Genomic DNA, 23,237 nt, shown 5'->3' on the forward strand with positions numbered 1-23,237 from the left:
GGCTGCACGATTGAGCTCGCCTGGGATGTGAACGGCGCGAAGCGACCTCAGATGCTTCTGACTCCAGAGGAGGAGATGGCGGGCGAGTTGCGACATGCGATGGGAGCATAGACCGCCCTGGTGGTTGATGTACGCAATGGTCGCAGTGTTGTCCATATGGACCAGTACATGCTTGTCGTGTAGCAGCGATTTGAAGCGGCACAGAACCAGCCATACTGCTTGCAACTCGACGCAGTTGATATGCCACTGCAGTCGGGGCCCCGACCAGAGCCCCGCAGCTGCATTCCCATTGCACATGGCCCCCCAGCCCCTGGCAGAGGCATCTTTTGCCACAACAACATGCCTGGATACTTGCCCAAGGGACACCCCTGTCCAGAGAAAGGCAAGATCTGTCCACGGGCTGAGGGTCTGACGGCAGAACAGGGTAACAGTTATATTTGAATATATTTTAAAATATAATTTATTTCTGTGATTAAAGCTGAATTTTCATCAGTCTTCATTGTCACATGATCCTTCAGAAATCATTCTAATATGCTGATTTGCTGCTCAAGAAAATTGTTTTCTTATTATATTATTATTATTATTATATATAAACAATTGTGCTGCTTCATATTTTTGTGGAAACCATGATACATTTTTTGATGAATATGAGGTTCATGAGAACCGCAGAAATAGAAATACAAATGTGGTTCCTGTCACTTTTGATCAATATAATGTATCCTCTCTGAGTAAAAACAGTCATTTCTTAAAAAAACAACAGCTTACTAAACTTTTACTCAATTTTTGAACAACTATGTATTTAGATCTGTTGTCTCATTCCACTGTATATTTTTAATGTGAGACAAGAGATTTGTAAGCTGAAATGGTTGAAATGATGCCTGAATTTAAAAGTATATAAATGTTATATTATGTTATATATGTATATGTATGTATGCATGTATACACACAGTATATGCTTGTCTATAATCACCTTCCCTCCAGTCCATCTACATATTCTTTCTTTTTCTTGCGGCTCTCCTGTGCCGACTGCTTGTTCCGGATTTTCCTACGAATCTTCTTCAAAATCTTTTCTTCATACTAAGAAAATCACGAGAGAATGGGCCAGACAAAATGTTAAGATGAATTCATCTAGAAATTAAATGCACAGGAGCAATTATTTTGTTAGGTCTGAAACCACAGGCGACATCTGAGTCAAATCAAATCAGCTTAATCTTGTCATTATCTATTATTCTAGCACACAGAGGGAGAGAAACCTCGGCAGCTGAAATGAATTAGGTGTTATTTTGATGAGAGGTGCCTTTCATCACTGACGTCATTCATCTCAGCCTCTATAAAAGCTTCCTTCCTTCCTACTGATGTCTGATCAGGCTTCCAGCAGTAAACGTGGAGGAATGACACGTGGAAAGGTTGTTACTGTGATGATATTACAAGAGTGGTCATATGATGTTATGATGTCATAACCACAGATGTGAGAGATGTGTACCAAAAACTTTATAGGTATAACAATATGGTGCACTTTATCACTACAAATGGAAGAATATGCAATGCAAAATATAATGGAATAAGTCCCATCTTCTAAATAAAAAGAGTCCAATCGGCGTCATTGCATCAAAAACATCACAGTGAATCTTGTGAAGTAAAAAGCTGCTTGTTTGTATAAAGCAAGACCATAATCATTAAGGCAACTTTAAACCAAAATACGAGTCCATAGTCCATAATAACGCTTCCTCCAGTGAAAAAAGTCCATCCCCTGTTGTCCTCACATCAAAATCCACCCACATATTTATTTTGGACTGTTTTGGACTGTTTTCACTTGTGTGCGATGCTTGATCTGTGCAGATTTCTCTCCTGATTCTTACAAGATGAATTTTTCAATAAAGAAAGCAATATTATGGATAGAGTCCAGTTTGAAGTGGAAAACGTCAGCGCTTCACAAGACATTAATTGTGGATTATTGTGATGTTTTTATCAGCTGTTTGGACTCTCATTCTGACGGCACCCATTCACTGTAAAGGATCCATTGGTGACCAAGTGATGTAATGCTAAATTACTCCAAATCTATTCTGATAAAGAAACACATTGTTGGATGGCCTGAGGGCGAGTCAATTTTCCGCATATTTTTATTTTTGGGTTAACTATTCCATCAACACTATTTGTTTATGTCAGATTTTTTGTTGGTTTGAAATGTGTTATTTTTTAATTGTAAATCACTTCTTGATTTCCCCATTCAAATACATAGGAATTGGTTTTGGATGCCCAAAATGATTGCTATGTTTGCCAAGTGGACAGACTTTCCTTGAATGGAACAAAAGGTTGAGGTTTTAGCTGGTTAGCTAATTAAGGTGGAGTTTCAGATTGAGGGCGTGGTTTTGGAGAGATGGGTGTGGTCTAATTCAGATAGAAACTGTGTGTTCAAAATACCTTGTTAAGAGGAAGTTGGCTGGGAAGACTGACTCCTTCCTTGGTTAAAAGTTTCTTCTCATCTTCATTAAGAATCAGTTCCTGCTGGGATTGCTGGGTAGAGGGTTTCGACTAGACAGAAACACACATTTTGTTTCATGTTCTTTCAAATTTGTATTGCATATTATAATTTATTTTGTAAGCAGCTGTGGATATTATTAGTTGGGACGAAGCTGCAAAGTGCCACACAAGGACACTCCACTTAGTCTCAGGAATCAATGCATTGCATTGCATAATGACAACAAATCCTTTCAGACTCAGGAGTTCAGGAAAGTGCTACATCAATACATCTGCTCACTTGTTTTTTTCCGGCGTACATCACAACACATAAATCAATGACTCAACACAGCAACAAGCCAAACACTGAAACAGCATCTGTGGAGGTATTAAAGTGTTGTGAAATGCAGTAACAGCTCTCTATTGTGCTTTATGTTGCCCGGGAATGTTTACAGGTCAAAGTCATTACCAGTGAGCTACAAGAAGAGCTGTTTGATTGAACACATTGGCCACTCCATCCTAAACATGCCGTTATCTGTTTAAAAAACACTATTAAGCTGCCTCGCTGTTTACTGTCTGTGTATGTGTATGTGTATGTATGTATGTGTATGTGTATGTATGTATGTGTGTGTGTGTGTGTATGAATGTATGTGTATGTATGTGTGTGTGTGTGTGTGTGTACTGTATGTGTATGTGTATGTATGTATGTGTGTGTGTGTGTATGTGTGTGTGTGTGCGCATTTTTGTGACAAATGAGGACATACATTTGTATAATGACAAAGGTATGACATAGGTATTACAAGGAGAAGGTGACTTTTCAGGACATTCCCCCATGTCCCCACTTTTCAAAACGCTTATAAATCACACAGAATGGAGTGTATTGAAAATCTGAAATAGCACAAAGTCTCCTGTAAGGGCTAGGTTTAGGTGTAGGGTTGGTGTAGGGCAATAGCACATACAGTTTGTACAGTATAAAAACCATTACGCCTATGGAGAGTCCCCATAAACCATAAAAACAAACCTGTGTGTGTGTGTGTGTGTGTACTGTATGTGTATGTGTATGTGTGTGTGTGTGTGTGTGTGTATGTGTTAAGACGCCATGTGGTGATGGAAAGTTCAACTTTTAAAGACCCCTATGTTCCATTCCATTTTTTAAATTATATATATATTTTAGCAGTGATGCATTTATGCTGATAACATGCACAGTTTGCATGCTTTCGGAATTGAATGTTGAGACTTACGCCAGTCCATTGGGGTGCACCTTGTGCTGATTTTTATTTATTTATTTATTTATTTATTATTTTTTGAGTGTCCTTGAGTTTTTAAGCTAAAAGCTTTTTAAAATGCTCCTGAGACACTTGCATGCTGATGCACTGCATTTCACTCGTTCTAGATGAACTGAATACATATTATGTAAATGTCACCTAAGAATGCATGTCAGGTCAACCTGAGCCAGTTAAATAGGGCTTCCTAAAGATTGATTAGCTGGTCATTTAGGCAACCCATGGGCTAGTTGTTTTTGAAAATATGTTGGTTTTCACATTTCTAGCACACAGATACTGGGTGATTTGTAATTGTTTTTCATCTTTTCTTTTTAGTATTTAATTTTATATGCACTGGCAGACAAAAGCTTGGGATAATTAAGATTTTTTTTTCCATGTTGTTGAAAGAAGTCTTATGCTCACCCAGGCTGCATTTATTTAACAAAATTTCAAATTTCAGTATATCCTACGTACAACCTTAAAACGTTGTCTAGGTTTTGGAACAGAGCTATGTGTTTTTCTCTTTCTCTGTCATGGATTTCTTCCTGAGTTCCTGTTTTCCAGTATTAAATCTGACAGCTCCACTGCTCTCTCTCTCTTCCTCTCCTCATGCCGGTTGTCATTAGCATCCGTGTGTATGTCACACTAGCTGTATGTTTCACACTGAATGTCTCGGCAGGACAGTTGAGTGACACACACTGCATGGTGTCTGTTTATGTTCTCTCAGTGGTGCACTACTCACCACTTCTCCGATGTTGGAAAGCAGCAGGTCTTTTACGGTGAGCTGGTTAACGGTGGCTGGTTGAGTTCTCTGCACTGCTGACATGCACTGAGAGTCTGTCAGACCATCAGAGAACAGACAGGCCTCCCAATCTTCTGCTCACACACACATACACACACACACACACACACACACACAGAGACAGAGAATGCGTTTACATCACTGTCTGAAGACCAACAGACAACAAAGATTTTTTCCATTTCTTAGTGGTTGTTAGTACACTACTGTGTGGTAGATAGTGTTCTGGTGGTTTCTAGGGTGTTGCTAAGGTGTTCTTAGCACATTTATATGTGGTTGCTGCTGTTCTTGAGTGTTGTTAGGTGGTTGCTAATGTGTTCTGATGGTTTTTAGCACATTGCTATTTGGGTGCTATTGCTCTCTGGGTGGTTTCAGGGCATTGGTTTGCAGTTGCTAAGGTATTTTTGGGTGGTTGTTAACACATTTCTATGTGGTTGCTGCTGTTCAGGGTGATTGTTAGTAGGGATGCACCAATATATCGGCCAATAATTGGTATCGGTTGGTTGTTTAAAAACAGTTGATGATCAGGGCAGATTATATTCCATCAAACAAAAGGGGGTGGGAAAACATGTCAGACAGCAACTTGCACGAAGAAAATGTTTCTTGTGTTGAATTTAGGGCTGTCCAGGTTAAAGCAATAATAGTGCATTAATGCAGCACTGTTAACGCGGTGTCTATTCGACCCTATGAATCACCCATAGGGTTGCTAGGTCCACGATTTTCATTCTCCAAACATTATTTGTAATGTGCCTCCCATCCAATCATCGCAAAGAGCTTTGTGCTTTGTTACGGCTGATAAGAAACAAAGTCTTAGCTTTCAAATCCTGTACATTTTATCACAAAATTCAAACAATTCATGCCATTTTGACGCTTAAATGTGACGTGACAGATTGCTGAAGCTCTTATTCAAGTGGCAGTCTATTCCAAGTTCATAGAAGTTATAGCACAGAAGGCACAGTGCCCTCCACTAATATTAGCACCCTTGGTAAATATTACCAAAGGTGGCTGTGAAAATAAATCTGTTTCTCTTTTTGATCTTTCATTCAAAAAATTCACAAAATTTTAACTTTTCTTTGAAGTAAAACAATTGAAAATAGGGGTAAACATTATGAAATAAATGTTTTTTTCTCAAGTGCATGTTGACCACAATTATTGGCACCCCTAGAAATTCTTATGAGTAAAATATCTCTGAAGTATATTCCCATTCATATTTACAATTTTTAGCACACAAGGGTGACTAGATGCATGAAATCGTCCAGCCATGACTTCCTGTTCGACTGGATTATAAATATGAGGAACACAAAGGGCAAATTCCCTTAATCATCCATCACAAGGAGTAAAACCAAAGAATATAGTTCTGATGTGCAGCAAAAGATTGTTGAGCTTCACAAAATAGAAAGTGGCTGTAAGAAAATAGCTAAAGCATAGTTCCAATCACCTAAAGATGTTACAAATCTGCCTGGAAGAGGAAATGTGTCTATATTGTCCTAATGCACAGTGAGGAGGAGATTTTGAGGATCACAGCTGGAGAATTGCAGAGATTAGTTGAGTTTGGGGTCAGAAAGCCACAAGGATCTGTCCTAGGTCCTCTGCTATTTTCGATATACATGTTGCCCCTTGGTAATATTATTAAAAAATACGGGATTAGTTTCCACTGTAATATGACTGGTGCTTCTACAGGTCTAACTTCTAGATGGGGAGTCATCTCAGTTATCACCAGTAAAATATGGAGTGCCACAAGGATCTGTCCTAGGTCCTCTGCTATTTTCGATATACATGTTGCCCCTTGGTAATATTATTAAAAAATACGGGATTAGTTTCCACTGTTATGCCGATGATACTCAACTATATATCTCAACAAGACCAGATGAAACAGAGTGTGTTAAAAATTTAAAAGATTGGATGACCAATAATTTTCTCCTATTAAATTCGGATAAGACAGAGATATTACTTATTGGACCAAAAGACAGTACACCGAATCTCGTGGATTACAATTTGCAACTAATGGTCAGATGAAACAAAAAAAAAAAGATATTTTTGGCAGCAAACCCACCAGATGGGTTTGGTACAAACAGGCATAAAAAGTACCCCATGTCCACAGTTAAATGTACTGCTGGATCTTTAATGTTGTGGGCCTGTTTTTCTGCTGGTCCTGGACATCCTATTCAGATACATGGCATCATGGATTCTATAAAATACCAACAAATAAAATAAAAAAAACTGACTGCCTCTGTTTGAAATCTTATAATGGGCCGTGGTTGGATCTTCCATCAGGACAATGATCCAAAACAAACATCAAAATCAACACAAAAATGTGCCACTGAGCACAAAATGAAGCTTCTGCCTTGGCCGTCCCAGTTCCCTGACCTGAACCCTATAGAAAATGAGTGTGGTGAACTGAAGAGAAGAGGCACCAACATGGAGCTGCGATTCTGAAGGATCTGGAGAGATTCTGTATGAAGGAATGGTCTCTGATCTCTCGTCAGGTATTCTCCAAACTCATCGGCATTATGGGAGAAAAAGATGCTGCAGTAATTGGGTGCCAATACTTGTGGCCAACGTGAACTAAAGAAAAATCAATTATTTCATAATGAGATCCCCCCCCCCCCCCCCCTTCCCCCCCGATTTCCATTGTTTTACTTCAATTATAGGTTAGAATTGTTTTTGAATGAAAGTTCAAAAGGATAAATGAGACAGATTTATTTTCACAGCCACCTTTACACATATTTACCAAGGGTCCCAATTTTAGTGGAGGGCACTGTATGTTGAATGATACAGTACAACTTATCGAAATGTATCACATCTCATGTAACCTCTCAATCAGTGTTTCAACCAAAAGACATCAAATAAAAACAGCTTGGGAACAATATGTCACTTAACGATGCATTTACCTCTGGAAAGTTATCCAGTGTTCACAGTTCGTTAGTTATCTATTTAAAAAAAAAAAAACAGATATCATTGTGAATAATTGCCTATTGGTATTGGCTGAGAAATTTAGTATCTGGAAGATCTGGAATATCACAGGCTTCTCCTGCCTGCTTCAGAATTATAAGTTTATTCAGTTTAAGTTAGTCATTCTTCATTACATTCACTCAGGCTTTGAACTCTGAAAGCTTTGAAAGTCTATTGTGTGTTGTGATGTTTTGAAGACCCTACAGCTTTTTTTATGATTGAAAGAATAAATGGAAATTCAACCATTCCCCACATTATTTGCGATAGCCTGCAATTTTGCTTTATTTGGGCAATTTTGAAGCAAGTCAGTATCAGCTATTCAAGATCCATAAATCCCAGGCTAATTGAGATCAACGAAATGTTCATATGATTACCTGTCCTGCAGCTCTACTATTACAGAGAATCAGTACGGCCTGCAGAGGGTAGTACACAATATGTACCCAAGCAGAAAAACAAAAAACAAAATGTGATGTTTTCTTACCAAGTTGAGTTGATTTCTTAGTGCATCTCTGATGCAGCATCAATTATTGTATATTACACAATTATATAAAGATTTTTTGACTGTAATATTTTAGTATCATTTATCATGAATTTGTATTTCCTTTTTTAAATTAGTTAAAATTCTAGTAATTTTGTTGTGTTTTTTTTCTTCTTTTAATGTCTATATAGTTTTTATTCATTTTTATTTTTGTTTGTTATTTTTAGTACATCAAGTTAAGCTAAACTGTAGCTGAAATATAGTAAGTTTAAGTTTTTTTTTCAGTTCAAATTTCAAGTAACAAAGTGAGTTTTTATGGTTTTAGTAACTGTTTGAAGAGTGAAATCTCACCCAGATCAATGGAGACATCAGGCTCTGTGTTTGCGACAGGTGCGTCCTGCTGCTGAAGATGCTGAGGGAGAAGATGAGGATGCTGAGGGAGGAAGATGGAGTTGAAAAGCGGGCTGACGGACGGCGGCGGGCTGTCCAGGTGGTCAGACGGGGTGTCGTCACTGATTCCGCTGTCAGAGGGTGAGGAGACCCACAGAGGAGAGCAGGGCTGCGACACACCATCTGACGCTTGCAACAGGGAGTCCAAGAAGTTATCAACAACACCGTCTTCACCATGACACAGAATCTGCAGGAACACAAAGGAGTCACACAAAACTGTAACGTATCTGACTCATAGATGATAAATGTACCCACCTGAGTCTCAGCAGAAACACACACACACACACACACACACACACACACACACATATATATATACTGTATTTTTAAATAAATATTAAATACATTTATTAAAATTATATACAATTTGTAGTGTATATTTTTAAACAAATATATTTAGCCTTGAATTGTTCATTTTCAACCGTTTTCTGTTTTCAACATGCCTGTCCGCAATATGGCTTTGCACACTTGTTAGTATTTGCTAACAGCAGCTTTAACAAATTAACCCAACCAGCTATGACATTCATTCAATTTCACTGATGTAACACCGCATTTCAAGGGAAATCAAACTGTGAAAGCACTCCTGATGCAATGCATACATTTTAAACAGATATACATTATAATTCAAAAGTTGAGTTCAAGGTGCAACAAACAACAGCAAGGTGTTGTTTTTTGTTTTGCTTTTTTTTTAATTGGTATTTTTATTCAGCAAGGATGAATTAAATTGACCAAAGCTGACAGTAAAGTCTTTTACAAAGAAATTCAAAGAAATTATAAACTTTCTATTCAGCAAAAAAAGTATCACAGTTTATTATTATAAATAAGATATTATAGACAATAATCAGAAATGTTTCTTGAGCAGCAAATCAGCATTAGAATGATTTATATATATATATATATATATATGTGTGTGTGTGTGCGTGTGTGTGTGCGTGTGTGTGTAAGTCAAAAACCTAGCGACCTGTGTACATGGTCAGCATATTAAGACATCATAGGTACCGGATGGTACATGATGTCTTAATATGCTGACCATGTACACAGGTTGCTAGGTTTTTGACTTACACACGCACACACACACACACACACACACAACAGTGTCAGACACAAACACACAGAAGTTGACGGATAAATTTGGGTCAGACATGTAATATGCTGTCACTGTGTTTACAGGAAGCCTTTCAGGGTGTCTCATTAATTAACCAAATTAAAATAACTAAAAATACAATTTTCTCAGCATGCTCTCAGCAGGAAGGTTGTCTTGTGATTTATCATATAAACTCAGGTTACAAATATCAAATGCCAGTTCACTCACGCTTTGATCTGTGATTGACCATGCTGGGTTGCCATGGTCACCTTTGCTGTCCATGTGAGGGTCCATATGGGGCTCGAGGAGCAGGTCTAGGAGTTCAGTCCCAGAGTAACCCTGAGATATAGAGGAAAGATGAGAAGTTAGAGGAAACAGAGGAAAAACAAATGTATGCCATGACATAAGGTGCTTTCACACATTACACCTGGTAAATTACTGTAAAAAATACTGGCATTCTGTTTTTTTACCATTAAGATACCATTCACACATCAGAACCAAACTACAGATAAATTGTGTCCTATCAGTCAACAGAATGACCTTTAAATGCTGTGTCGTTTCTTCTTCTGTCAGGATGAGAAGCACTTTTCATACTTGAAATAGTTAACCTTGGGTTATTCTAACGGAATCTTGGTTATATCTTCCTTTATGTGTCAAACTCATGCTTTATTATTAAACCTGCACTCTAAAAAGGTGGTTCTTTAAGCACTTTTATGCTGAAATGGTTCTTTATGTTAGAGTTTAAGGCTCTTTATTCCTGCCGTTTTGATTGTCAAATCTGTAACTGCCAGCTGTCAATCATCCAGAAACACAGACTGTCAGCACACTCTCAACAGGTAAAGCATTTCATTCTTAATGTCTAACTTTCAAAATGGAACAGGTTTGCTACCAATCATGTCTTTTCCTATTTTTACTTTTTGCTCAGTTGAGGATATTTCCCTCCTCTTCTCTGCTATGTAAGTAACAGGGATATTGAATGTATGGTCCATATTGTTGTCTTGAATTATTGCTTGGGTTACCTTTCATTGCCTTTTACCATTGTGAAGGGCTCACAGTACTTTCATAAACGTAATTGGAAATGGAAGAGACAGACTTTAACTCATTTGTGTATTTCTGCCCAGATTCCGCAACACCGCACAACCTCAGAGAGAAACTGCCACTCAAAATACTCACAGAATGATGGACTTAAAGGCATCATAGAGGATTGTGAATATATTTTACTGGAACTTGATTGCAACATCTTCATTGCCTCTATTTTTTATAGAGTTTGGAAATGAAGTGCTGGAAACCTACCGTAATTGTTAGAATGTCGAAGGATCAGCATTTTCCACCTAAAAGTGATTGATTGGGCAGACCAAACCCTAAGTCGTAGAGACTTGAAACTTTGAGAGATGGTAGTACTCACACCGTCTACAACGTCACCAAGGCTCACGCCAATTGGCCTGACGGGGGCGCTACAGCAATCAAAAGTCCAAAATCACTCATAACTCCTAAACTGTTAGTCGCAAGCTCAAGTGCCTTATATCGTTTGAATACTTGGCTCATAATGAACAAAACTCATGCCTCGGATTTCATCGTCAAATTTTCGGGTATTTTGGATTTTTTTAAAAACCTACTTTTGCGAATTAGTCCTAGGTTTTTCACCCGATTGGAAAACGCATGCCTCGGATTTCATCGTCAAATTTTCAGGTATTTTGGATTTTTTTTAAAACCTACTTTTGCGAAATAGTCCTAGGTTTTTCACCCGATTGGAACCAAACCAGTGCAGAAAGATTCTCTGGAGAGTGGATATCAATAATTATCCAAAAAAAAAAAAAGTTGAACTTGCAACTCACCGTCGCGACAGAATCCTAAAATGTTCATAAAGGGTGGAGCCGCTTTTACTAAAATGACTGTAACTCTTGAATGGAAAGAGATATTTTCGCCAAACTTGGACCACGGATGTAAGAGAGTCTGGCCACTTGGTGGCGCTATAACAGGGAATAAACATTAAATTGGCTAGAACTACACACCCGATAGTCCGATCGACTTGAAAATTGGTATGCCGTGTCTTTGTCCAATGTGCCACAAGTGTCTTTGAGGACATTCTCTTATCTCAAACTCCAATGAATTTTGAGCACCTATAAGGCAAGGTTAACAGAGGCAGATCGGAACCAAACTTGGTGGGCATGTTTGACTCATGGTCCAAAAGGTCTGTAAGAATTTTGAAAGAAATTGGCCACTATTTACGCCTCTGAAATCACGTGGTGTTTCACACATCCACACAATATGCATATCATTTGATACACTCTTAAAAATAAAGGTGCTTCAAAAGGTTCTTCAAGCGATGCCATAGAAGAACCATTTTTGGTTCCACAAAGAGCCATTCAGTCAAAGGTTCTTTAAAGAACCATCTCTTTCTTACCTTTTTATAATCTGAAGAACCTTCTTTCACCACAAAGAACCCTTTGTGAAACAGAAAGGTTCTTCAGATGTTAAAGGTTCTTTATGGAACCATTTAGACAAAAAGGTTCTTCTATGGCATCGTGAAGCACCTTTATTTTTAAGAGTGTAGATATCTTCATACTGAACAACTTTGCCTCAAAAACCACTGCTGTCAGTCAAACTGTTTGTTAAATATTCTCGATTATGTAAAAAATGTGACGCGTCAGTTTAATTTTGAAAGAGAGCAAGATAAGACTGAAGTGACGTAACATTTAATATTTGTTTTATGACAAAATTGACTTTTTTCCTCAAATTTCTCAGCTTTAAACTGAAAATATGGGATTGTCGTGATTCATGTAATTCCTAACTGAATGTGACGAGAAATGAAACGTTCTGCATTTTCGACATATTAGGCACGCAAATAGGAGTGAATGTGCGCATATTTTAAAACATTATTTGCAAATACTTCAAAATGATTACTTCTCAAAGAGAATTAGATATAGAATTTCCTTCACTCTTCTATTTGTTCATACTTTTCACCCCCCAGTGTTCAAGACATGGATAAGACCTTGCATTGTGGTGACCTCTCAGATATTCTTCAGAACATGTCTTTGTTATTTTCCTATGTCTGGGGTCCTGAATGAAAAACTTCCCTCCACAAATGAGGCAGGAAGCTGCTCCGACCATTAAAGTTTAACCAGTTCTGTTCCGTTGTACTGGCATAAAGTATTCATTTGAAAGCCTGCAATGTTATTAGTAGTACTGTAGCACAGAGAACACCCATAGAATATGACATTGGTAACACAGCTGACTGTTTGTGACACAGCTACCAGAAAAGGATTGGTTCTTTCCACAAGCCTGGTTACAGCATAAAGCAGCAGGATAGCATCAAATCTGTCAGGAAATGACAAAATAATCAATGCATCCATGTGGCGGGCCATGCACCTGATATAATGAGCACAATGACACAAAACTCATGACCCAGATGCAGCTGTCATCTGACCTGTTGAAGATGTGGAGGAGTGATGAAGACTTTTGAGCCTTCTCATCAGCTCTGCCGGCTTTAAAGACACAGAAGAGAAATACGAAGGCAAAAGAATATCATACTCTGAACAACATCTTGATGTACTAGATGTTAAAGCCGTGAGTGAAAAATCCTTCTGCCAGAGAAAGAAAACTCGACCCCAGGGCAGATAGAGCAATGTTTCAGCATTGCACACATACACACCCACACTGGATTGAAACGATAGGCTATGAATCACAGTTTTATTGGTTTTCTGTTTAAGTTTGTTTGGGCTGATAAGCTATCTGTGCAGAATTACATTAACTTGTTAGTTGTGCTAAGCCGATAGACATGATGATACTCGTAATGTTTCTAGCAACATTTTCTCACACTAAACTTCTAGTGTACTCTTTTTGTCTTGGTAGATAAGTACTTTCTGCATTTTATTATTGCCTTTGGGAAGAAAAATCATAAATTAGATCTTTTCCATCTTTGATCTCAATTGCTTTTTGCAGACAGCAATTAGATTAAATATAGAGATATTTATTGAGAGATAAAATGGAGATGTTTGCTTACTGTAAATCTCCTGCCCTTAGATTTATCCTCTGAAAAACATGCCGCGGTAGTATATTTCTATCAGATATAACTATCAGATTTCAGAGGCAATGTCTCAAATTGTGTTCAGATGATATCAAAGTCTGCAGTCAAAAGTCTAAATATAAACTCATCAAAAAACGTCTTTCATCAAATTCTACGAAGACCAAATTATTTGAGCTATGTATATTAATTTCATATTGAGATCTCTTATTTTAGTATAAGTTACTAATCGTTTTAATTAATATTTTGAATTGTATTTATCTTTGTGTTTATTAGTTTTTTATTTCAGTTTTAGCTGTTTTAGTTCATCAAAGAAAAAATGAAAACATTTACATATTTTGAAAAACACTAGTATTAGTTGCTTTGGCAACTAGCTGAAATAAATTAAGCATATATGTCATGATCCCAGCCTGTGTTCCCCTGTCTTGTGTGTTGTACTCTTATTTTGAAATCCAGTGTTTTCCCCAATGTTTCTGTGTTCACTCCTGTTTGCCTTTGGTTCTAGCACTGCCTCATTTGTTTCCATGGCAATTCATTAGCTCCACCCTCTTGTTACCTCCTTACCCTGTGTATATATACCCCCCTTGTTTTAGTGCATATTTGTCAGTCGTTGTGCTTTCTGTAGATGCTCTTGTGTAGCATCCTGTGTTTATTTTATTATTTTCTTTGTAACATTAAACCTCATCTCACCTTTATCCAGCCAAACATTATCTCTCTCTCTCTATCTCTCACACACACACACACACACACACACACACACACACACAGACAGAGACAGACAGACATACAGACAGAGTACTTGTGTGTGTACGTAGTTTATTGTATATCAAGTAACTGTTATGTTTTTCATTTTTGACAACTATAATAACCATGCTTTAATATCTCTCCAAGACAGCAATAATATTGAATGGAGATCAAATACTTTAGTCCCAGCTGTTTCTTTGATTTTTATCCTAGGAAAACATGTCCTTGAAATCTCACATGTGGCTTGTCTAGAGTTTCAGAAGAGATCTGACACAAAGTTGATATTTAAATGAAACATAAGAAATCCTGAGCTATAAAAAGAGCAGTTAAATGTTTCTTTATCATTGCATGGGTGGCTGCGGTTTATTGACAGATTCCTAAAGGAAAGGTGTGATATTTAGTATAACAAAGCTGAGAATTTGTGCTAAGAATTTGAAGGTGGTAATAGGTATCTAATACCAAAACAGATCAATTTCTCCAATGGATACCACATACTCTTGGGAACGTCTAAACCTCAGCCTACTTTTCATTCCAGACGGTTTGTTTGTTTCATTGACTTGATTCTTCAGCCCCCGCAACCTACTTTGCACTGTGGTCATGCGCTTTTGCAGTGAAGATAAGCTTATCTTATCTGAGCAAAGTTTTATATGACTTGTGCTAATGGCACAGAAGAGTTACACACAAAATAATGGCAAGCTTGGCTAGTCAAACTCTAAAGAGCACGAGACAATTTCACAGCTGGTGGTTTCGAGGACACCTCAAGAATATTGGTGAAGTGAGACTCCTGAGAGCAAAGCCAGATGCATTTAATTGTACTTTGTACAAAAACAAATCTAAGAAACCTAAACATGCATGCAACCACACAGCATATACACAACAAAAGAGCAATGCCTAAACTCCGATTTCATTTGGGAGGTTTTGCATAAACTGATTGCTGTACTAAATCAAGATTATAGATGGCAAAGTAATCCACTGACGCAACAAACAGCTCTCATGGATGAGCGCATGTGAGTAATTAAGACGTTTTACTCTAATTGCGTAGATCTGTTAAACTTTCTCTGCCTCATCTGTTGTTAATGGAAGAAGTCTGAGAGGAGCCTTGGGTTTTATTCTTGTTTACGTGTGTGCTGAGCTACTAGGCTAATTAGGAAAAGTTAATTATCACCGGGGTTTGGGTTATTGCATTTCCACAAGCACTGGTTCATTAACACCTCAAATAACACCTTGATAAATGAGATAGAACTGAGTTTAAATGTAACTGTAATCTCAAACATAGCTCCTCTATTTCATAAGAGATTTCAGAATTGCCAAGATCAAGCATCAGAGATTTCAATATAAGCATTTTATTTATTTATGTATGTATGTATTTTAATCAAATTGATCAAAGACAAGCATTTTCTTTTGGTTGTTTTGTGGATCCACTTCCGATCATCTGCCTCAATACCATTGGGTAAAAAAAAAAAAGTTTTTAAAGTTGTTTAGTGTGTAATGAAGAACCAATTTTAAAATAAAAGAGAAAAATTATTTTAAATGTTTTTAAATAATGATATAATATTTAAGACATTTAATGGAGTGATATCATAACCGTATTTAATTTCGTTTCATTATATGTTTACACATATACTGGGGTGTTATTTCAATACTACAAATTTGTTAGAAGAAAAAAAAAATCAATCTTCAGAAAAAATATGAAAAATTTTTGCACTGAACTTTAAACCCAAAATGTTTTGAATATAAATATTTTTACTTATCTCATTTATCTCCTCGTTATGTCTTATTCAGAAGTCAAAGGTCTCAATATGAACTTTCAATATCGCTCAAAAGTTTGGAATAATTACATTTTTATAATGTTTTTGAAAAAACTCTCTTAAGCTCATAATGTGAGACTAAAGACTGAAGTTAAATTTCAGCTTTGTCATCACAGGAATAATTGAAAAATATGTTAAAATAGAGTTTATCAAGTTTTTTTCTATTTAAATTGTAATAATATTTCACAATAATACCCTTTTACTGTCTTTTTGAGCCAATAAATGCAGTATTCATGAGCAGAAGAGACTTATTTTAAAAACAATGAAAATTCTTTATTATTCCAAACTTTTGACTGGTATCTTTTATATGTGTTCGTCATACAATACTTTTTCTTAAACCGAAAACTATTAGTATATAATATAAAAAATATAAAATATTTTCACAATTTTAAACACAATATTTTGGAGGATGCACCCAGGTATGGTGTTCTCATAATGTCTTTACTTGAGGTCAGTTCTTTGGGCCAGTTTGGCAATAAGCCTTTCAAATTAAATGACTAAAAAACACATAAAAATGTCAGTGTCACCTGGCTGATAGTGACCTGATTCTAATATGACACTAACAATGAAAATCTCAGTAAAAGCAAAGGAAATGCAATACTTCACCTTGTCTGAGAGATGTGCCATGTTCCAGGCACTAGAATCACCAACAGAAATACAAGCAAACAGAAGAAAATGATTAAAATCCAGAGAGAAAACCTGAGTATGTCAGTTTGGTGCTGTTCTCTGAACATTTGTGTTCCTGAATGTGTTCTCTGTTCTAGGGCAAAGTTGAAACTGCTGATAAACTCCAGATAATGAGCGTATGATTCAGCTGGGTTGTTAATGCTCAGAGGGCTTTGACTGACAGGGTAAATCATACATGTGAGGATCTGCATTCTGTTTATCAGTGAGATGACGATGATGATGATGATCGCATCAAAATGAATTAACATGATTACAGGAGAGGATGACATCAATGTCCGAGTGAAATGTAAATTAAGTGGAGACATGTGAGAAGATTTTATTGCCTAGAAGTTTCAATTTCACAGCTCAAGTGTTACGGGGCTGACGAGACGTGAGACTTGCGGATCCATTCGCAGAGCTTTATTAGACACAGACAGAGACGTGGTCATACAGCAGGCATGGGTCAGATGAGGGCAAACAGGTATATGGTGGGCAAAACACAAGAATAGTCCTAGGGCTAGCACAGGTCGACGATCGGCAGACAGAATCAAAAGGGGCAAGACAAAAGGGGTGAATCCAGGGAACCAGGCGAAGATCAGAAACCGGGAAGGCTAAGGCTAAGGCTAAGGCAAATGACTAGGGCTAAGGCTAAGGCAAACGACTAGGGCTAAGACTAAGGCTAAGGCAAATGACTAGGGCTAAGGCTATGACAAGGGCTCCGTGAGGTAGCTATCTCTAGGAGAGTGATAAATGCTGAAACAATACTCGGCAGAGGGAAGGGATCAGAGTGAGTGTTAAATAGTGAGGAAGTGATATGAAACAGCTGGGTGCAATCAGTGTAAACAGGTGTGCAATTCGTGCTGAGTGCAATCAGTGCAATGCATGATGGGAAATGTAGTCCGGGGTGCTATGCAACAGTTTGTGTGGTGCGAGAGTCAATGAAAAGGAAAGTTCATGGACCGGATTCGTGACATCAAGAGACTTAAAGGAATAGTTCACCCAAAAATGAACTTTTGCTGGAAATGTCCTCACCCTCAGGCCATCCAAGATGTAGATGAGTTTGTTTCTACATCCGAACAGATTTGTAGAAATGTAGCGTTCCATCACTTGCTCACCAGTGGATCCGCTGTAGTGAATGGGTGCCGTCAGAATGAGAGTCCAAACAGCTGATAAAAACATCACGATAATCCACAAGTAATCCACACCAGTACAGTCCGTCAGTTAACATATTGAAATGTGAAAAACTGTGTTTGTAAGAAACAAATCCATCATTAATTTTTTTTACTTTAAACTGTTGCTTCTGGCTCAAATATGAGTCTATAATATTGCTTTCTCTAGTGAAAAAGTTGTCTGAATCAGGAGAGAAATATGCAGATCAATCACCGATTACAAGCAAAAACAGTCAGAACAGTTCTAAACAAATATATTGGTGGATTTTGATGTGAAAAGGAAAAGAATAAAATAAACACAGGATGCTACACAAGAGCATCTACAGAAAGCACAACGACTGACAAAAGGGGATGGATTTTTTCACTAAGGGGAAGATTATGGACTTTTATTTTGGCCAGAAGCAAAACTTGAAAACATCTTGATGCATTTATTTCTTACAAACGGGCAGCTTTTCACTTCAAAAGATTTTAATGAAAGCTCTGGAGTGGTGTGGATTACTTGTGGATTACTGTGATGTTTTTATCAGCTGTTTGGACTCTCATTCTGACGGCACCCATTCACTGCTGAGGATCCACTGGTGAGCAAGTGATGCAATGCTACATTTCTCCAAATATGTACTGATGAAGAAACAAACTCTTCTCAGTTTGGTTCCATTGCTTTCTGGGATAATCTCGCTTGTGATTTTTAAATCTCAATGAGGTAATGTGTTTGTGTAGACTTGCAGTGCATATTTACATACTGAAATCTTCCTGAAATAATGACATGCTGCATGTGCGTGAACCTGTGCATTCTTACAACCTCCATGACCGCTCTTAACCTGAGGTTTGGCAAAGAGATAAACCCAAACCTGAAACTCAACAAGTCTTTAACTATGCAATGACTGCATGCTTATCCTGTATTTGTCCCAGCTGTTATCATATAGGATAAGACTGCTAACATTGGGAACTACACATTGTTCTGCTCATCAGAAAAAAAAGAGGAAAGTGTTACATAACTCATGCACAACTCCGGACATGTTTCAGTGATTATGTTGGCTTGACAAAATGAGTATACTATTATTGTGCAAACTTATATATCAACAGCCTCAGAACCAATTGTAACCACATTTAGCAACTGCCTAGCAACTTATTAGCAACACGGGGGCAGTCGTGGCCTAATGGTTGGAGAGTCAGACTTGTAACACAAAGGTTGTGGGTGTGAGTGTCGGTACCCACTTGAGTCTCATGCTCACTGCTTCAGGGGTGTGTGTGTGTGTGTTCACTACTCAATGCTGTGTGTGTGCACTTGGATAGGATAAATGCAGAGCATAAATTCCGAGTATGGGACACTACTTGGCCTCAAGTCACATAAAACACTTTATCAGCTAAACTGTTAAATATTCATATTCATGTACACTATAAAATATGTTTCAAAGTTAAAACAAAAATTATTGGAGTACATTTTACAATAAAATACTATGTCTTTCTACTTCAAAACATATTTAATACAAAGTGTTACTTGAAGTTCCTTTGTTAAATAATTGTGAAATGTACTAATTTTTGAGTGGAAATTGTTTCTACACCACATTTTTAAGTGTTATTGAACAGAATGCACACTTCTTTGTACAGAATCTGTGACATGATGTTAATTACCATAGAAAATAATCTCAACTCAGTTTGCAAAAACAAAGAAAAAGCATTTACAGAAATGAATTTGCAATGGAAGTCTTTGGGGAAACTGTTGACCCATGACGTGCCAATATAGTTCTTCTAAAGCTGTACTGAAGGTCAGAATACATTTCTCAGTGCCTCCCAGACATGCCTGCAAATAAGCCTGACATGACCTGAGAATCTGGACGCTCACATTCAAGAGCAAAGGTCATATTGACTCTGTCAAACAGACAGTGAGGCATTTTAAGGGTATTAGGATCTTTGATATTATTGACTTGCGTGTGTGTGTGTGTGTGTGTATGGATGCTAAAGGTGGAACGTCTGCAAGTTAAGCAGTTAAAGTCTCACACCAAGCACAATTCTTCCAAGAAAATGGTTCAGATAGAATCTAACACAAAAAAAGGTAAAGAAAACCAATTAACTCGCTGTTCCAAATCCTGGATCCACAAAAGGGGAATTCAAAAGAAGAAAAAAAGGATTCAGATTCAAATTTATTTGTGTGAGTATATGTGTGTGGGTCAGGCGTTGCCTTTATTGTGAGGACGAAATGTCTCCGTAAGGAAAGTAAACTCTGAAACCAGCCAATAGTCCCCATGAGGAAAAAACGGCTTACTAAATTTACCACATAATGGTATAATGAAACTCTAAAAATTCAAACATGGGTGTCCATCAGACCGAAATAATGGATTTGTTTCTTACAAACGCACAGCTTTTCTCTTCACCAGACTTTAACTGATGGACTGGAGTGGTGTGGATTTCTTGTTGATTATTGTGATGATTTTATCAGCTGTTTGGACTCTCATTCTGACGGCACCCATTCACTGCAGAGGATCCATTGGTGACATAATGCTAAAATTCTCCAAATATGTTCTGACCTGTTTCAGCACATTTTAATGCAGCTATTCCTTTAAGGGTATTTTAGGTAAAATCCATCATTCACAGTCGATTCTGTCATCATCTATCTACCCTCATGCCACTCCAAACTCGTGTAACCTTTACCTGTAGAACACAAAATAGGTTATTATGAAAATGTCAAAGCTGCTCTAATCCATACAATAGAAATGCATGATGATCACTGTCAAGTTGTACTGTTTAGAACCACCACTGGTTTCCCCTCAAAGATGGTACATGATGGTCAGTATGAAAACAACAGAAGTCAAGAAAAACAAATTAGTATTTGTGTGTGTGTGTGTGTGTGTTTAAGATCAGAAACCAATTTAAAGAGCATTCACAGTCTACCGAAACAATGTTTTGGCTGTGGTATTGTATAAATTCAACAATCAAAATTGAAACAGTAACATTCATATGTTTCCAGGAATTTGTTATAATACACAGAGTCCTTGTCTCCTACCACAGCTGTCATGAATTTCTGAAAACTGTTTGGCCAAATGCGGTGAAGAAACACATTGAACTTTACTACCAGATGCTCTTAATACATTTTATTGTCATACAGTTTTGATGAGATCAGTTGTTGCATTAGATCACAAGATATAACGCAAGATGAGAGGAGACTTTGAGCAAAAAACAATAATTGAATATTTAAATTGGACGTTACATTTTCATGCTCTTCATGTCAAGGCAGAATTTGTTTGGGTAACTTTATGTCATGAGCAGACTTTGGATTTACCAGTCAGTGTTACTGTAGTTTACTAAAACCATATACTAAAACATTTTTATGTGCAATAAGTAAACAAGAAATTCCCTGAAATAAAATAGAACTATTTTATTTCATCTACATTTCTCATTTTCATTTAATCTAATGTGATGCACTTAACTCTAAAACTAAAACTGCAAATGTACATAAATAAAAATGGTAACACTTTAGCATAAGGTTTCATTAGTTAACATTCGTTAACTACTTTAGTTAACTTGAACTAAGAATGAGCAATACTTCTACAGCATTGATTATTAATTTCAACATTTACTAATGCATTATTAAAATCAAAAGTTGTGTTTGTTAACAGTAGTTAATGCACTGTGAACTAACAATGAAATACTGTATATTTATTATCAACTAACGTTAACAAAGACTAACAAATACTGTAATATTGTTCATCGTTTGTTTATGTTATACATTAACTAATGTAAACAAATGACACGTTATAACGTGTTATCATGAAAATAAAAACTATAGACATTAAAAAAAAACAATAGCTAATAAAAATGATTAAATATGAACATAAACTCTCAATTAAGTATCCCAATTAAATGAAAATAACACTGGTGCCAGTTCACTAACAGTAACCACTGACTCATACAGCTGCATGTTCGACTGCAGTTTTATGATGGATGCCATAAAATATGTCCAAATTCTTATCTGGCATCTCAGATAATGAGTTGCACAACCATAAACAAAATGATAATGCTTGAATCATAAAAACGATTTGACAGCAATCCCATGAAATGACCTAACCAGAGGAAGAATAACTAGGAAGGGCTGCCTTTATTACTAGGAAACAGTTTTTTCCCCCATCATAACTCCCTGACATTCATTCAGCTCTAACACTGCACTATTGGTCTGTGGCTCAACAGCTTCATCTGCTGGCTTCATAGAAAACACTGAAAATAATGTAGAAAACCAGTATGTACATAATGCTTCCGCGGTTATTTTGTTTTGTCATGTAAATTAATATCCTCGGAAATGTCCTCAAAATGATGGAAACGTTAGATGAAACCTATGTAAGCAGGTGGCAAGTGCAGAGAACTCAAACTAGAGCTCCCATAATTCAAGGGGGCTCCGACTGCGCATGCGCGCGTGTCAGATGGGACGTAAACAAGCTACGGGAAATGCAGCTGTTACAGTGATCACAGGTTTGTGGACGGATTGTTCTTTTAATATATTTGTACATGTTCTCTAATATTTTGTCAAGAAATATGGCTTATTTTCTCGTTCATACAGCGTGTTTGTCTTTTAGTAGTGTGAAAGGCTTTGACTTTATCCCTAAAATCCGAGGTTCGTTAGCAAGCATGCTAGTTTATTAATCTACGTTTATGTAACGTTACCTTTAAATATTATATTATTAGCACCGTTGGTATTATATGTTTTTCTCGCTGGTAAAGCATCTTTTAAGTGCGGTTCATTAATTGTTTTAACGCGTTTAAAGATAGCCTGTCATATGGTCCGGTGTTCTGACAAATAGTTAATGCTACCTATCAGATTATGCTACCAACACTGTATTTATCCCACTGTAAGGGTAGGTTTAGGGTTAATTAATATCATGCTGGAAGCAAAATCTGATAGGTAGCACTTTTCGCTATCGAATTATGCTACCATCTGTTTTAATGAGAGGTAGCAGAGATTTATTCTGCTCTTCAGTCGAGAAAATAATTTCCTCATAATTAGTCAAATTGCCTTTAAAGCACTATGATTGTGTGAGTACCTGTTTTGAATGTTTTGTTTTATTTAATTTAATTTATATATATGTATATATATGTGTGTATTGTATGTACGTATGTATTATGGGTAGTTGACATTAAACTTGAGCAGTGATTCAATTTCAGTTTTTTTCAATTTATTTTTATTTCGAACTATTAAAAATACAAAAGGAAAAAAAACACATAATAAATATACAAATAAGTACCAATAAACAAAAAACAAAAACAAATCAACAAATACAATTTTTTTTTTTTTACATATATTCAACCTGTTCGAAATAAAAAAAAGGGTAGGTAGAAGCCCTAGGCTTATTAAATC

The 23,237-nt window shown here is 36.9% G+C and overlaps 2 protein-coding genes across 4 annotated transcripts in view; one reads left to right on the top strand and one right to left on the bottom strand.

Moving 5' to 3' along the window:
• The window catches only part of LOC107558280 (cyclic AMP-responsive element-binding protein 3-like protein 3-A), a 29,854-nt gene extending 13,008 nt beyond the window's left edge, over window positions 1–16,846 (bottom strand). Inside the window, exons 1-6 of one of the 2 annotated variants that reach the window (XM_016241913.1) lie at window positions 16,665–16,846; window positions 9,711–9,821; window positions 8,300–8,585; window positions 4,462–4,595; window positions 2,422–2,532; window positions 971–1,077 (exon numbers count right to left, since the gene is read on the bottom strand). In XM_016241913.1, coding sequence (XP_016097399.1) covers window positions 971–1,077; window positions 2,422–2,532; window positions 4,462–4,595; window positions 8,300–8,585; window positions 9,711–9,821; window positions 16,665–16,685 — 770 coding nt within the window. In that variant the 5' untranslated portion in view covers window positions 16,686–16,846. The remainder of the gene's footprint in view (window positions 1–970; window positions 1,078–2,421; window positions 2,533–4,461; window positions 4,596–8,299; window positions 8,586–9,710; window positions 9,822–16,664) is intronic. The other variant, XM_016241912.1, reaches the window with a different exon arrangement.
• Window positions 16,847–22,249: 5,403 nt separating this feature from the next.
• The window catches only part of ralbp1 (ralA binding protein 1), a 24,697-nt gene continuing 23,709 nt past the window's right edge, over window positions 22,250–23,237 (top strand). For both annotated transcript variants that reach the window (XM_016241914.1, XM_016241915.1), the window contains exon 1: window positions 22,250–22,354. The gene's annotated coding sequence lies outside the window, so the exon portion shown is untranslated. The remainder of the gene's footprint in view (window positions 22,355–23,237) is intronic.

The sequence above is a fragment of the Sinocyclocheilus grahami genome, unplaced genomic scaffold (genome assembly GCF_001515645.1).
Source record: "Sinocyclocheilus grahami isolate Dianchi unplaced genomic scaffold, SAMN03320097.WGS_v1.1 scaffold639.1, whole genome shotgun sequence".
NCBI lineage: Eukaryota > Metazoa > Chordata > Actinopteri > Cypriniformes > Cyprinidae > Sinocyclocheilus > Sinocyclocheilus grahami.